At 44.1% G+C, this 14,878-nt stretch overlaps 6 protein-coding genes across 6 annotated transcripts; 4 read left to right on the top strand and 2 right to left on the bottom strand.

The window, feature by feature from the left end:
• Positions 1-96: 96 nt before the first annotated feature.
• Positions 97-1,836, bottom strand: BYT42DRAFT_582749 (glycosyl transferase family 4-domain-containing protein). The gene is made up of 5 exons (XM_051569716.1): positions 1,558-1,836; positions 1,348-1,495; positions 1,074-1,287; positions 773-1,016; positions 97-708 (listed from the first exon to the last, which is right to left on the bottom strand). Exons 1-5 carry the CDS (start codon positions 1,779-1,781, stop codon positions 216-218), a joined length of 1,323 nt encoding a protein of 440 aa, XP_051420109.1. The 5' UTR covers positions 1,782-1,836; the 3' UTR covers positions 97-215.
• A 242-nt stretch (positions 1,837-2,078) lies between these two features.
• BYT42DRAFT_92096 (ATPase, V0 complex, subunit E1/e2) lies at positions 2,079-2,641 on the bottom strand. Its single transcript, XM_051572896.1, has 3 exons — positions 2,459-2,641; positions 2,303-2,350; positions 2,079-2,224 (listed from the first exon to the last, which is right to left on the bottom strand). The coding sequence occupies exons 1-3, from the start codon at positions 2,548-2,550 to the stop codon at positions 2,146-2,148; spliced, it is 219 nt and encodes a 72-aa protein (XP_051420110.1). The 5' UTR covers positions 2,551-2,641; the 3' UTR covers positions 2,079-2,145.
• Positions 2,618-4,533, top strand: BYT42DRAFT_582752 (uncharacterized protein). The gene is made up of 6 exons (XM_051569718.1): positions 2,618-3,072; positions 3,149-3,319; positions 3,382-3,648; positions 3,704-3,846; positions 3,908-3,978; positions 4,043-4,533. Exons 1-6 carry the CDS (start codon positions 2,734-2,736, stop codon positions 4,159-4,161), a joined length of 1,110 nt encoding a protein of 369 aa, XP_051420111.1. The 5' UTR covers positions 2,618-2,733; the 3' UTR covers positions 4,162-4,533.
• Positions 4,534-4,939: 406 nt separating this feature from the next.
• Positions 4,940-8,226, top strand: BYT42DRAFT_582754 (P-loop containing nucleoside triphosphate hydrolase protein). Its single transcript, XM_051569719.1, has 7 exons — positions 4,940-5,423; positions 5,492-5,804; positions 5,868-6,029; positions 6,097-6,549; positions 6,611-6,837; positions 6,895-7,005; positions 7,072-8,226. Exons 1-7 carry the CDS (start codon positions 5,091-5,093, stop codon positions 7,948-7,950), a joined length of 2,478 nt encoding a protein of 825 aa, XP_051420112.1. The 5' UTR covers positions 4,940-5,090; the 3' UTR covers positions 7,951-8,226.
• Positions 8,227-10,229: 2,003 nt separating this feature from the next.
• Positions 10,230-13,036, top strand: BYT42DRAFT_617079 (NUC169 domain-containing protein; the record flags this gene model as incomplete). Its single annotated transcript, XM_051572138.1, has 7 exons — positions 10,230-10,696; positions 10,757-10,823; positions 10,895-11,263; positions 11,331-12,371; positions 12,455-12,642; positions 12,709-12,887; positions 12,954-13,036. The coding sequence occupies 7 exons, from the start codon at positions 10,230-10,232 to the stop codon at positions 13,034-13,036; spliced, it is 2,394 nt and encodes a 797-aa protein (XP_051420113.1).
• Positions 13,037-13,365: 329 nt separating this feature from the next.
• On the top strand, positions 13,366-14,383 carry BYT42DRAFT_92324 (uncharacterized protein). The gene is made up of 4 exons (XM_051572897.1): positions 13,366-13,397; positions 13,467-13,642; positions 13,706-13,923; positions 13,995-14,383. The coding sequence occupies exons 2-4, from the start codon at positions 13,472-13,474 to the stop codon at positions 14,074-14,076; spliced, it is 471 nt and encodes a 156-aa protein (XP_051420114.1). The 5' UTR covers positions 13,366-13,397; positions 13,467-13,471; the 3' UTR covers positions 14,077-14,383.
• Positions 14,384-14,878: the final 495 nt, after the last annotated feature.

Here is a 14,878-nt window from a genome sequence, read left to right on the forward strand (position 1 = left end):
AGCTTGCGAATTTACTGATACGGGTATGGTCTAACCGACGGGCACAAGCCACAGGATGATGTCACGGATGTCGGAGGTTAAATACTGAAAGGGGAAGAAAAAAGAAAAAAATCAACGTTCGCTTTATCAAGAAAAATTTCACTTCAGAAACAGGCAATTCAACGACCATGGATCTTGGGTTATCAAACGAAATAGATATACAATTTTTGATGTGATTAATAGACAAGAGTAACAAGTTTATAGCGAATGAAAAAAGCTAAACAACTGCAGAGAATTTGGACAATAAGAATGGACACGGTAGTGTTTCTTTCGGTCATTGGGCCCAAGTGAGCGAGCAATAAATTGATCAGGGTCAAGTTATTACATTCCAGAATATCGCCTTGAGCATTGGATTGGTATACTCGCAACAGCCCAATAGCACGCAAAAACTTCAACATCAGCTTCCCAAGCGCGGACACTGGCTTTTTTCCGCCAATCTTTACGGTGGAAGCTTTTAAAAGTCCCGTGTCTGGATCAAGACGTGGCATACGGTGACGCGGACACTCAATGAATCGGAATAGTTGTGGGCATGAATAGAGAAAGTTGACAATTTGAGGCAAAAAGAACAACACCAACGTTTTTGAAAAATGACCCAAAATGCCAACCACCGCCAAGGTCATACCGGCAAAGTAGCAGAAAGTATCTCCTACAAACAATTTGGCAGGGAACCTACGATTGACTCCACTGAGCTTCTTGTGCATAGACCTGCATTGAGATATTTTGAAACACTTACCAGTTATGCCACAAAAGAGCAAGCGTCACCGCTACGAAAGGAATCATAAGGTATAAGCTAAACAGATGGGCTTCAACGCTTGCGCGATCGTCATTTCCAAAAATGAATAGTGTATCGTTGATAATAACAGAAAGACCAATAATAAGAGCTTGACCGGCTTCAATCCCATTAATACCGGCCAGAATATTGATGGTATGCGTGCAGAAGATGATCAACATCTCCATATACACATAATAAAGGACCCCTGTTTCACTTGTTAGTGACTATTTCATTCGTGACATTGTTTGACAGTGTCCCTTACCTAGGTCCACCAGGTCACCTACGTAGGGACGCAGCTGGATAGGCATGACAACATAGGTCACACCGAAATTCGTGTAGTAGAAGATCAAAAGGGGAATTCCAGCAATGGCAGGGAACCATACTTTATATCGCCACCTTACATCCAGGACGTCGTCCGCGAAACCCAGAAGCACCATGGATTGGATGGCAAGAATAGCCGACAGTATCTCACCCAGCTATTTCACGCATGATTAATCCAAAAGCGCGGCTATTTCGCAAGACCATGTCAATGCTACCTTATGGTAAGGAAAAGTACCTATCATTGGATCATCTTCGTGGACCAGACGAGCTTTGCCATCGAACCAGGCAAAGAATGGAAACGGCATAAACGCAAACAGGGTGATCAGGTAAATGATGGCTGTAGGCAGCCCCATGGTTTCGGGACTAACATATTTTTTTTTAATTATCGCATTAACAAGACGGCAAAAGCATGTTAGCAAACGCACATTATGGATCGTTCTTTCTTGAGAACATCGACGCCTGACAAGCGAGCATTGACAAAGGTCTGTTTCAATTTGGGAAGCACTTGCGAAGTGATCAATCCAGCGATGACGGATAGTCCGACGGAAACTTTCAAGTTTTCGTGGCCATTGGCAACGTAAACCGCAAGGCCCACGGTGAACAAGGTAGCTACCACCAGGAATAGGTCTCTGCGTGTAGAAGTGGCCATGATCTTTGCAATAGCGTGCAGAGTCCGACCAACACACAAATTACAACCCAAAAAAGCGCAAAATGCCACGACCGTTTTGATCATTGGGCTGCGGAATTTAAAACCGATATCTGTGCCGTTTGGACCTTCCCGTCGCGTTTCATGCACATGCACCCCCACAAGGAAACTGTTCAACACTTTTTTATTGTACACTCGAGGATCGAATGGAAGGCCTTCTAATTTTGTTGTAGACTTCAAAACTAGAGCATCAGATCTAGCCCTCATAAGATGCAACCGAGAAAGGGTATGTCTGAGAATAGGAGAAAATGAGCAAACGCACAAAAGGAACTACGACGACTATGACAGGACGACCCATCTCGTACTTCTATTCATGGTGCGGCCGAAGTCCCACTCGTCTCGGGTTGATAAGAGGATGAAGTTGCGCGAGATACGTGATAGCCCACCTATTGAATGGCGTGAGTTTCCCAATCTTCTTCTGATTCTTCCACTGTTTCAAAAACCATAAAAAAATCAAAACTTACATAAGGTAACAGCAAGTAATGGACATAATAATGATGGTTCGAATCAGCCTAAAAGTACATATGGTTAGGAAAAGAGGCAGAGGACTAGTTTTCAACGCTCTCCCTTATGTTTCAGCGCATGCAACTCGTTTTTGACCATCGAAACACAACACTTACGTTTGGTTATTGCCCTTTGGTGTCAACACGTAGGCTGCTGCCGAGACGACAAAGCACGCAATGAAAGCCCAGATGATATTGTATCCAGACATGACCGAGTCAATTCAAGGATTGGAAGTATTTCTTTGCGAAGACGGAAACCACCTGAGTAGGTTTCAATTGAACCTTGGGTATCAAAAAAAAAACCCAGCAAAGTTCGAAACGAAACGTCACCGAAAAACGTCACCATCGACTTTGATTGGTTGAATGTGTTTATTCGTTCCGGGAAACCGACAATGGCAAACTGTCGCAGGTCGATTAAAAGCCATGCCATGACCTCCAACGCTCAACAGAAAGCCTTCATTCAAGATTACAGCAAAAGTCATGCCTCCTGTTGTGAAAATGAAGACGATATTGAAAAGCATATCATTGAAAACCATCTCACTGATATCTTTGACGTGATTGTCAAGCCAGCTTTTGCACAGCAAACGCATCACGCGTTAATCAAGCGACCCAAGGGACGATACACCGATCCTGTTAAAGACAGTGAAATACCCATGGAGCAAAAGTGGAAACATTCCAAGAATGGTTACTGTGCAGCGGATATTGTTGAATGGTGTATGTTAGCAGTACCTGTAAGTACGGGTTGGATTTTTGATTCGTATTTCCTTTCAGGGCTTCTCATATATTTTTTTTTTCCTACATGACAAGAGCAACACGGCAAATGATTTGTTCCGAAAAGTAGCCCCCATCATTCTGATTATTCTTGATGACTATGATCTGGAGTTTAAGCGGCAAGGCGTCAAGATCTTCCATTGTGTCCTGAAAAATGTCGATGCGGCGCAATTGGTGAACTCTGGCTTAGATCAAGTTTTTTTCCAGGTACATATCTCAGTTATAAATGCAAATCGCATAGGGTCATCTAATGCTTTATGTGCTTGTAGGCCTTAATACAATGTCTACCGCATGTCACCGATGAACGAGGGGTGGAGCTTATCCGTGTGGCGTATCCTTGTGTTATGGATCTCGTGTCATTAACGCGAGCAGAGAAAAGCAAGGAGCGGTTGACCATGTTCGAGAAAATTATGACGGAGGGTATCATTGTGGGTTTGATGTATGCTGGTCATAAAATCAAAGTTTTGCCCATTCTTCTGCAACCCATTGCAAGATTGTATAAAGAATTACGGGCGATCGGAGTCCGCTATCTCAAGGTACTGACATACTTTTTGGCGGACGAAAGCCTTTATTTACCAAGAAATGGCTTAGATCACTTTGCTTGCCATAGGAGACGCTCTCATGATCCACCCAAACCAGAATTTTGCGTCTGAAAAACTGGATGAGGACATTGTTCGCCTCCATGAATCGGCTATTGCAGCGCTTGCAGAAGTGATTCGACAATGCTGGCCACGGTAAGCAGTATCAGCAATTGTGTATCTCTGTATGTGGTTGCTGATGACAAGAATATTGTAGAATACTTCACTATCGCGGATCCATTCTCAAAGCCTTAGCAAATGCATGGCTTAATTACTACGATTCCCAAGGTAACCATCCTCTTAGATACCTATTTTTTTTTCTGTATCTCTTAACCAGATCATTGCTCTTTAGATGAAAATGCAGCAACTATACGTGATGGACTGAAAACTACCTATCAGCTTTTTGCTCTAGCTTGCGAAGGGAAACAAAAGGTACGTCATCAATATTTATCCTTTTTAAATGGTGTTTGAAGAATAACAAACTTGGTAGCCTGACGTGCAATATCTCATGAAACTGAACGCACGTGCATTTTCTTCTCTATCTGAATAACGCTTTACTACGCATTCCACACCTGTAAATATCGTCAATAATTAACCTCACATTCAAGCCAACATGTGCTGCATCATCAGCTGTCGCAAGTGGGCATATTTGATCAACATCACCAATAGTGCGCATTCTTGTACCATTCATCATGTAGGCTACTCTCTGCCCTGGCTCTGCATTTAGAAAGGTGATTGGCCCGTTTTTCCCTTCTTCCCCTCCTCAACTATAAGCTTTGCCACAAGGTCTCGCAATCATCTCCAATTCCAATGAACAGAATATCACATGTTCAGGGGGGGGGGGGAAGCATTCCCGCGATCATCGCAAACTTAAGGCTAAAGTCATAAAAAGCGTCAGACACGGGGCGATGCACGGATCAAGAACCCTTAAAACCATGTTCTGGTTGAATACTTGAATCTAATGCTGTTGTTCATTACCAACGATAAAAATGGACATGCGGACGCATACAACTCGAAGATGATCCATCATATTGCCCAAATGGAATGAAATGATTTAGTGCAAGAGAAGCAGCTGAGATCGAATCTAATTTGCTGCGGCAGTTTGAAAACAAAAAATAACCTCCCCACAATATGGTTTACCGTCAACCGCTGTTCAATTGAAATGAATACAGTGAGTATAATTTCGTCCAATAATTTACCAGGGACTATTTCCTTCTCTCTCATGGTAGAATTATTATTGATCGGTTCATGCTGTTGCTGTGACTTTGGCAACCAAGTTCGATGAAGGGTGTTCGCCAATGGCGGAGTTTTTCAGGCGCCGCAGTAACACATAAAAAAATTCCATATAAAAGGAAGGAAAAACTTTGATCAAATTCTGGCTCTTTAGTATCCGAAAACTCATGGTTCAAGCTCAATTATCATCGTTGTTTACGAAGCAATTGTCCAATTTTGGCATATCGTTGGAAGATGATGCCGTCGATTATATTACCAGTATGCTGCTAGAATCCTCGCTCGATGACCCAGATGAGCTTCGGGAAGCAACGGAACCCTTCTTGATTGATGCCTCTATGGAGCAGTCGCAACTGGATGCCTTTTATAAAGCCCTGTCCCGAGAAATGGGACCTTCCGAAACTGGCAATGCAGCCTCCACTCCCGCACAGCGGCTTCCTGTTGCCAAACAGCCCTCGTCCACCTCACCTGTGGCCAAACCTGTCCAAAATTCTGACTCCGAGGTAATTGATCCCCTCATTTCCAAACAAAGTAGGTTGTTTGGGGAATACCGTATTCACGTTTGTACCAGACTCCATCGTTGGATAAGGCCGACGATAAGCTCGCATCACCCTCCAAAGATCTCGCACGGAAACGAAATAAGCGACGCGGCAAGAACAAAAATGCCGGAGCCGAAGAAGATGAAGTGGAGGAAGCCAACATTGTCGCCACTTCACAGCAAAGCCGATTTCATCTCGAGACATTGGAAACAAATTCCATGGACATTGATCTGCCGACAGTGAATATTACGGTCAATAACTTGGATCTACTTGTGGACGCTCATCTTAAACTGAAGCCTGGCGTGCGTTATGGTCTTGTTGGTCAAAATGGCGTTGGAAAGTCAGGTCGGTGGTACACAATAGGATGCTTCAATGACAACCCATGCTGATTGAATCCCTTTTGCACAGTGCTACTCAAATGTTTAGGCGAAAATATTCTCATTGGGTTACCGCAAAATCTACATATTCTTCATATTTCCCAGTTGGAAGACTTTGACGCGAATACCACTGTAAAGGAAGAAGTTCTCGCCTCTGACAAGGCTACTACAGCTGCATTGGAAGAAGCGAATGGTATGTCATGCAACTGATGTCTTATTTGCTATTTTCACTTCTAACATAAACTGCCTATTCTGGATAGCTTTAACAAGTGTCATGGGTTCCACCAAAGCAGCCGAAGTTTCCGGTGTCAAAGTCAGCGAAGCCGTCTTTGATATCGTTGTCAAGCGACTTGCTCAAAGGGTCGACGACGCCTCCCGCCTTGCCACCAAGCGTTCAGGTGCGAGGGGTCGTGAAGCAAGGCAGCAACTCGTCCAATTGGAGGAAGAGTTTGCCCAACTGAAAAAGCAGGATCCGCATACCTATGTGACCCCCCAGATGACCAATGATATCATCAGCCAAGTGTTTGAACGCGCAGAACTGGTCAACATGGAAGCGCGGCGTGCCAAGGCCAGTAAGGTGCTCAAAGGTCTCGGATTCAGCGATCGCGAAATGGAAGCTCCCGTCTCCACCTTTTCGGGAGGCTGGCGTATGAGAATTGCTTTGGCGAAAGCTTTGTTCTTGGAACCGAATATTCTGCTGCTTGACGAACCGAGTAAGTTATGAACAATCATGGTATCCTAATCAAAACATAGGCACTAATTCCTTCTTTTAAGCCAACCATTTGGATTTATCTGCTATTTTATGGTTGCAGGAGTACCTTATCAATGAAACAGATGACCTGACTGTCGTGGTGGTATCCCACGATCGCGAATTCTTGAATGCTGTTACCGAGGAAACGATTATTTTCAAGGACAAGCAGTTGAAATATCACGCTGGCAATTTCGAGGATTACGAGAGAAATTCGGAAGAACAACGGATCAGAAAGCAGACAATGCTCGATGTAATATAATGAATAATTCATTATTGGTTTGGAAACATGGCTCACACATTTTTCTAGGCCCAAGAAAAGCGAAAGAAGCAAATTCTTGCCAGTATTCAGCATAATGCGCAGCAAGCCAAAGCCACTGGCGATGACAAGCGACACGGAATGATCGCATCACGGAAAAAGGTAGATTAGCGCAACAATTGGATGATTCGTGGCTTTGGTGTTGACCTCGTTTATGGATGACAATAGAAACTGGAGCGACTTGGTATGGAAAAAACTGAGGACGGCAAACGGTTCAAATTGAACAATCGTGCTGGTTACTTTTTATCCACCCACGAGCAGATCGTCGTTGAAAAAGCGAGCAAATCTGCTTCTATCAAAATCCCTGATCCAACCCCTTTACGTTACCACGGTCCTGTTTTTTCCATGAAGTCCGTTTCCTTCCGGTATCCTAAAGCGACCAGCGATATCATTCACAACTTCTCTATCAATATTGGCATGACCTCGCGTATCACTTTTCTTGGAACAAACGGCAGTGGTAAAACAACGTTACTGAACCTACTGACGGGAAAATTGCAACCGACTTCAGGAGAAGTGTATCGACATCCACTTTTGCGCATCGGCTATTTCTCCCAAAACGTGGTCGATCAGCTGGATATGGACCGTACGCCTGTGGAAGAAATGATGCGACAGTACCCCTCGCTTAGCGAGCAAGACTGTCGCGCCCATTTTGGTACGGTCGGTATCAGTGGAAACGTGGTGTTGCGGAAAATCAAGAGTTTGAGTGGTGGGCAACGTAGTCGTGTGGCTTTTGCCATGACACTATACGAGTTACCGCATGTCTTGATTCTCGATGAAATCACGAATCATCTTGATATGGGTACGATCGATAATTTCGTTGAAGCGTTGGCGGGTTTCCAGGGCGCTCTGATCCTTGTGAGTCACGATGTATGGTTCCTGAAACAACTAATGGAAACGTTGCCTGAAGAGGAAGAAGACGAAGAAGTGGCGGTACAAGACGATATTGTTTATTATGAAGTCAAAGGTGGACGAGTCAAACGCTGGGAAGACGATATTGATGCTTATGTTGGTTCGGTGCTCAAGCATGTCCGAAAAACGCGCTTCTAACCCAGTCGGCCATGACTGGTTTTGTTGGATTTCTGTATATACCTTGTCTGATTACCGCTATTGTCCTTTTCTTAACTTCGCTTCTTGTCTCTATATGTCGCTAATAAAAATAAGCGTTCTTATGGCTTATGGCGATCTTCATCATGATCGATTCAACTTTTTCCTGCTGTTGTTTAAATTTCTGGAAGTACATTACGATTGCATATTGTTCACCCTTCACATAAGAACACAGAAATACACTGTAAAGAGGAAAGAATTTTGAGTTTTTTACTGCCCTTAACCCTGGCTTTTTACCGGCAAGTTCCTTTTTATTCATCGTTCACTTTTACCTCGATCTGATCTCCCTTTGATCTAGACCGTTGAAAATATGTGCTACTAGCAGTGAATGAGATATAATCTTCAGCTAGCTTAGCCGGTGTCACAATTGAGAAATACTCGCTTACCTCAAGCATGCAAAGATTAGATCAAAGCAATACAAATGATTTTTTTATTAGGCCATGGGAACTCCCCGCCCGCCTGACGTGAAGTACAAGCCTTGACCGACTGGGTGTGCAAAGAAGCGCCTTCGGGTGTCTCTTTGGCTGGAGAGCAGCCCTTTGCGGTTTGCTTTTCCAGTTCGTCGTTCAGGTCGCCTCTGCCAGGGAAGGCTTCGCTAGCGACGTCGACCCGTCGAGGGGTGGAAAGCTCGTACTGATGCCGCACGCCGTACTTCTCTGCCTGAGCAATCCAGTAAGCCACCAATCCCGCCGACCAGCTTCAGTAAGAACTATTTTTCCCTCCTTTTTCTTTCCCCCAGCATTCCCTTCCCTTCCCTCCCCCTCCCTTTTTTTTTTCTTTTCTTTCGTTCGTACCAAGATCTTGACGATTCGGCAACTCAACGACTCGACACGACACGACACGACGACCTTTCAGCGTTCGGCATTGCGACATTCCGGCATCTCGGCAATTCGACCTACGACGACTCAACGGCACTTCGACTCAACGGCACACAACACGACGACTTGACGACGACGGCAACTTGGTTTTTTTTTTTCCTCCCCCTTTATGTCCGTTTTCTCCTTCCCCTTTTCTTTTTGGTTCTTACTGTAAGTATGGTTTAAAGGCTGATCCGGGCAAGAGGGCAAGGGTTCAATACGAGCGGTGAGGTGCGAGTAACTTTCTTTCCAAAACGGTGAGACTCGCTGGTGGGGTTGGAGCTGGTACGTGGCCTGAATAATCCAGTCGGTAACCACTACGGCGGTGGTTAACAAGAAGCAAGCAAAGCCAACAAGCACGCCAATACCGGAACGGCACATGAAAATTGGATGGAAACGCCTTGGAACCTGGCAACTTGACCTTTTCCCAGCACGAAACACCGGTTCCAGAAGCATAAAAAAAATCTACAAATCATCAAGTCCATATGCGTAATATACCATTGCTTACATTTCACAAATTTCTATTGCACAAAACCAAAAACACACACACACACACACACAAAAGGAATCATGTAATAATTATAATTTTTGCAACATATATTCATCGTCCAATTTCTGTTCTTCATATTCGCTTGATTTTGGATTCTATCTTTCTTCAAAATTGCTCCGCTTTGCTTGCTTCGCTTATAAATTTATCATAATAAAAATATTCATTGTATTGCTTTGACCTACTTTATGTAAACGAGTATTTCTCTGAATGCTGAAAATAGAGTATGTTATTATTGAAAGGTTGCCGATGCTGTGGAAATCTGTTGGCATCGTGAAGGCCAACTTTTTGGGTGCGCCAATTTTTCATAAACTGACAGCATCTAAACCCAGATTTTCACCAAGCCCTCCCCATATGGGACAAACTTGCATTGTATGACCTACGCACACCAATAATCTCATCATATTACAGTATTTGATAATATTTCACTAAACTTTTCCATGGTCAAAGACAGTGATGGAGGATTAGCTAGGCATTGAATGCTTCTATTTGGCATATTATTGGATTTTTTCCATCCCAAATGTCACACTGGGTGCAGTTTCCTAAAAGTTTTTGCATTTAATATTATAATACGTAGAATTGTAGGTGGTTTCGAAGGCGACTCGAAAAATGCAAGAATGGGCAACGACGATTTTGCGGTTCAGCAGTGCCTTTTTTTCCGTTATGCAGGGCAATATCGAAATTGTGCGATCCCACAGCCAATTTCCCGTGTGTGACTGTTTATCCACTGAATTGCAAAGCCACGGATCACACAGACAATTTTCGTTCTTTTTTTTTAATACTATCCTTCACAGCTTTTCTCAGGTCGTGTACACTCCATGGTTTCTAAAAAAGCAGCTGAGCGCAAAGGCAAAATTGCGAAGAAAGCCAACGGGGCAGAAAAACCCCAGAACGTGCCGTCGACCTCCCCGACCACCGTGAAATCGGTCCCTCAATCGAAACCCAAAGAGAAACCGTCGAAAAAGCGTACCATTGAACAATTGGAAGAAACCCAGAAAGACGAAGAAGATGATTTCGGTCAAGTCGCCATTGATATGGGATCCTCCGATGAGGAATCGGATGCAGACGCTGAATCGGACGGTGACATTGAAGAATTTCCGGAATTGAGCATTAGCGACGATGAAGCCGAGGATGACAGCGATCTCGAAAACGACGAAAACGAAGATGAGGCCATCGAAGCTGAACTTGAAGAAGAAGAAGAAGATGAGGACGAGTATATGTATGGTGACAGTTTGGATGAGGCGGATCTGGAGGAAGAAGAAAATGCACAGAGATCCTCGTCAAGGTAATCAGGACATGGTGGGGCAGTTTTGAATGCTGAGATCTAACATGATTTCGACAATAGTGTACGCTCATTGCCAAAACTTCCCGAGATTGAAGCCAACTACGACAGTGATTCTTCTACCGAAGAAGTAAGTTTGACTGTGCTGTACGAAAGGATTGGGGTGGGATAGTTTTTCTGACAAGGTGACTGCGATTATAGAATGAGAACACTGTGGGTAATGTTCCCATGGAGTGGTACAAAGACATGCCGCATATCGGTTATGATCTCAATGGCAAGCGTATTCTCAAGCCTGCGACCGAGGACGAATTGGAGAAATTCTTATCTACCATGGAAGACCCTGATTCCTGGAAGTCCGTGCGCAGTGAAAAGGATGGCAAAGATATCGTACTCAACGATGAGGAAATGGATATCATTCAGCGTCTCCAAGGCGGTGAAATTCCTGATGCCAGTTATAACCCTTACGAACCCACCGTTGAATGGTTCACAAGCAAGACCGAAACCATGCCACTGTCGTCTCGTCCTGAACCTAAACGTCGTTTTGTTCCATCCAAGTGGGAAGCTAAGAAGGTGGGTTACTTCATAAACTCATGGATCACTGAAGGCGTTTTTGGAAAACTAACATCTCTTTCCGTAGATCATGAAAATTGTGCGCGCTATCCGTGATGGACGTATTGTGCCGCGTAAGCCCAAGGATGAGAAACCACGATTCTACAACTTGTGGGGTGATGACGATAAACCACGCGAAGATCATATCATGCATATTGCTGCGCCCAAGATGAAGCTTCCTGAGCATGACGAAAGTTACAATCCTCCTGAAGAGTACCTTCTCGATGAGAACGAGAAGAAAGAATGGGAAGAAATGGACGAGGAAGACAGACCCAAGAACTACTTGCCCAAGAAATATAACAGCCTGCGTCACGTTCCCGCTTACGATCGTTTCATCCAAGAACGATTCCAGCGCTGTTTGGATCTGTATCTCGCACCTCGTGTGCGTAAGAACCGACTCAACATCGATCCCGAGTCCCTGGTGCCCAAGTTACCCAGTCCCAAAGATCTTAAGCCTTTCCCCACACATCAATCGATCTCTTACGAAGGACATACAGCACGTATTCGAAGCATCTCGATCCATCCCAGCGGTTTGTATGCGCTTTCCGGTTCGGATGATCAAACTGTGCGTTTATGGGAAGTGGCCACGGGCCGCTGCTTGTGCATGTGGCAATTTGATGGTGTCATTCATGCTTTGGCTTGGAACCCAAGCTCCGATATCTGGTTGTTTGCCGTTTCGGTGGGCCATGGTGAGGTGACCTTGATCGCGCCTCCCAAACTGTGCTCTGGAGAACAGGCGATGGCTACCGATCAATTTGTCAAGGGAGGATTTGCGAATGTGAGTGACGACAAGGATCGATCCAAGGCCGTCGTTTCTTGGAGCAAACCGTCTGAAGCGGAAGAAGAGAAATATGGTTTCAAGGTCCGTCTTCAGCATACACAGACCGTGAAACAGATCACTTGGCATCGCAAGGGTGATTACTTTGCCACCGTGGCACCGGACGCTAGAAACCTTGCTGTCCTTATTCATCAAACCACCAAACACCAAACGCAAACACCTTTCCGACGTCTCAAGGGTTTGGTGCAAAAGGTCGCTTTCCATCCTATCAAACCCATCTTCTTTGTTGCAGTAAGTAATCGTTTAGCATATGATAGGAGGTTGATTTTGGATTGGCTTTTGCTTACCATGGGCGACTTGCTCTACTTTGATAGACACAAATCTATGTGCGTGTGTACGATTTGATGCGTCAGGAATTGATCAAGACTCTGCACTCGAGCGCCAAGTGGATTTCCAGCATCGATGTTCATCCCGGTGGTGATAACGTACTTCTCGGTACTTATGATAAGAAGGTGTGCTGGTTCGATATGGATCTGAGTTCGCGACCCTACAAATCCTTAAGGTACAGTATATCTATTGGGACGCATCACGGCCGCGTTAGGGACTAACATGATGATTTTTTCGGCAGATATCATACAAAGGCTGTACGACAAGTCGCGTATCATAAGCGATACCCGCTTTTTGCATCTTCATCCGATGATGGCACTATCCAAGTGTTTTACGGAATGGTCTATGACGATTTATTGCAGAATCCTTTGATCGTACCTGTAAAGATTTTGAAGGGCCACACAGAAAAGGATGGTTTAGGTAAGTTAAAAAAAAAGTCTCTTTGATTCTTGATTGATCGATTAACCGACACAAAAATCATATTAGGTGTATTAAACATCGAGTTCCATCCTACACAGCCTTGGATTTTCTCTTCGGGTGCCGATGGTTCTTTCAGACTTTGGACCTAAAAAGGACATCCAATAGATCATAATAATAACCCCCTCTTTGATTTCATCGTTTCTGCAATCATTTCAATTATTTTCTCATCTTCAGTGGTCTCTTTTTTATTTTTCTTTTTATCCACTAGCATAAACAGCTTCTTTAGTTACAACATAAGCATCTCATCAAAACCGTTTAGTTGATAAGGGTATCATTTTTTTGTGGGCAAGGCAGTTCCGGCATTGTCCAGAGCCATCACTCGACGGATTTTTCTCCGTCCAGTGACTGTCATTTCTGATGGGCGATGGCCCATTTCACATAAATCGTGAATGATGCTTTTGCTTTCCAAGCATACTACGTGTTTCGTTGTCAAATGTCAGACCAGTTTCCGTACGTACCAGTGATTGAAAATGTCTTGCATGCTTTAAGCTCATATAGCTGGAATTAGCTTTTCTGAAGATCGAATGCAACATGAAGTTACCGATCCTGTACTAAACGATGCGCGACCAATGACCGGTGCAGACACTCCCGCATCAACCGCTGCTGCAGCAGTGAACTTGACAACAGTTCAAATGCCACAATCTCAGGAAACATCGCAACAAGCACTCAATGAGGATAGTCCGATGAAGCTAGAGGTACTTCAACATGAATCGAGCTGAAGCACGTGAACAATGGCAGGAACCTGATCTGCTTTCTAGGATGACCATCGATTTGTACACAACTACCCACCGACTAAATCACACAGTAGTACTTCGTTATCAGGAACGGTTCAAGCGACCATGACGAAAGCAGAAAATATCAGTACGGAAGCGCCGGCTCATAATCATCGTATGGATGGATTATCACCGCGTTCGTATTTGGACTCCACGGTGGTGCCAACATTGTTAGACGGTATGAAACTTTTGGTCTCCGAAAGGTACGCTTGTCTTTTTTCAGCTTGAAGCGGGGGAGAAAATTGAGTTTCTTTGAAATTGCTCACGGCAGCAGACCTGCGGATCCCCTTGCATTTTTAGGAAGATATCTTTTGGAACGCTCCACAGCCAATGATGGGGAAGATAGAAAGCATTGATAACGAAAACCACGGTAACGGCAGTGAACATAAAACAAAACAAAAAATCAAAGGGAACCCTTTCTGGATGGCAAAATAATTTTCATCGTCCGCCCTCATATTCATTACTTTTTGTTCCTTTGTGTGTGACAAGAAAAAAAAATCCAATAACTGCTGGCCGTTGTCTACTTCTGACTTCCCCTTTTATTTCATCTCCTTCACGTATCTACGGATACAGCCACTTTTTATACACCTTATTTCTTCCATCTTTTTTACACTCCTTTTTTCGCCTTCAAGTCTCTTTACCTTCCCTCACACACTTCCTCCAAGTCTTCGCATAGCCAATTGCGCTAATCATTTTGCAACATACCCTTCTTTTTTTCTCAATGTAAACATAATTTTTACTTCTCAAAAAAGAAAGGAAACTTCAGTCCATGCAGTCTTGTTCGAATTATACTGATACCTGTTTAGTATCATTGCCATTGCATCGTTCTAGTTAACACCATGGGATTTATGGAGAAAATCAAAGCCCAAGTGGAGATGTGGAAAATCGAGAAATACACAAAACGACGACCTGTCACCACCCCCGACTTTGAACAGAAAGGTGATGTTTAAAAACAAATTGTGTTCTGTTCCCCGGCCAAAAGCCCAGCACGATAGACCCTAACCATCTCGATCTCTCGTGTAGATCGCGACTTTTATCGTCAGTACTACCAAGATGGCGTATACCTACATCATCATCGACGAGATGCTAACGATCCTAATGTTCCTTCTCGAACGAATTCTGGTCTGGGACGAAAGACAACGCTTCTACGTAAGAAGA

Source organism: Radiomyces spectabilis (assembly GCF_025331425.1).
Source record: "Radiomyces spectabilis strain NRRL 2753 chromosome Unknown BYT42scaffold_12, whole genome shotgun sequence".
Lineage (NCBI taxonomy): Eukaryota > Fungi > Mucoromycota > Mucoromycetes > Mucorales > Radiomycetaceae > Radiomyces > Radiomyces spectabilis.

Bases quoted from the DNA above. Each gene is read 5' to 3' on its own strand.
- BYT42DRAFT_582754 (XM_051569719.1), top strand. From the start codon at position 5,091: ATGGTTCAAGCTCAATTATCATCGTTGTTTACGAAGCAATTGTCCAAT. The intron at 5,805-5,867 runs GTCGGTGGTACA...CCTTTTGCACAG, and splicing joins AAATGGCGTTGGAAAGTCAG to TGCTACTCAAATGTTTAGGC. The intron at 7,006-7,071 runs GTAGATTAGCGC...GGATGACAATAG, and splicing joins TGATCGCATCACGGAAAAAG to AAACTGGAGCGACTTGGTAT.
- BYT42DRAFT_582749 (XM_051569716.1), bottom strand. From the start codon at position 1,781: ATGGCCACTTCTACACGCAGAGACCTATTCCTGGTGGTAGCTACCTTG. The intron at 1,017-1,073 runs GTAAGGGACACT...CAAGTGAAACAG, and splicing joins AGGTGACCTGGTGGACCTAG to GGGTCCTTTATTATGTGTAT. The intron at 709-772 runs GTAAGTGTTTCA...AGTCAATCGTAG, and splicing joins GCTCTTTTGTGGCATAACTG to GTTCCCTGCCAAATTGTTTG.
- BYT42DRAFT_92324 (XM_051572897.1), top strand. From the start codon at position 13,472: ATGCAACATGAAGTTACCGATCCTGTACTAAACGATGCGCGACCAATG. The intron at 13,643-13,705 runs GTACTTCAACAT...TCTGCTTTCTAG, and splicing joins ATAGTCCGATGAAGCTAGAG to GATGACCATCGATTTGTACA. The intron at 13,924-13,994 runs GTACGCTTGTCT...TCACGGCAGCAG, and splicing joins AAACTTTTGGTCTCCGAAAG to ACCTGCGGATCCCCTTGCAT.
- BYT42DRAFT_92096 (XM_051572896.1), bottom strand. From the start codon at position 2,550: ATGTCTGGATACAATATCATCTGGGCTTTCATTGCGTGCTTTGTCGTC. The intron at 2,351-2,458 runs GTAAGTGTTGTG...ATGTACTTTTAG, and splicing joins CCAAAGGGCAATAACCAAAC to GCTGATTCGAACCATCATTA. The intron at 2,225-2,302 runs GTAAGTTTTGAT...GCCATTCAATAG, and splicing joins ATTACTTGCTGTTACCTTAT to GTGGGCTATCACGTATCTCG.
- BYT42DRAFT_582752 (XM_051569718.1), top strand. From the start codon at position 2,734: ATGGCAAACTGTCGCAGGTCGATTAAAAGCCATGCCATGACCTCCAAC. The intron at 3,320-3,381 runs GTACATATCTCA...ATGTGCTTGTAG, and splicing joins TAGATCAAGTTTTTTTCCAG to GCCTTAATACAATGTCTACC. The intron at 3,847-3,907 runs GTAAGCAGTATC...AGAATATTGTAG, and splicing joins ATTCGACAATGCTGGCCACG to AATACTTCACTATCGCGGAT.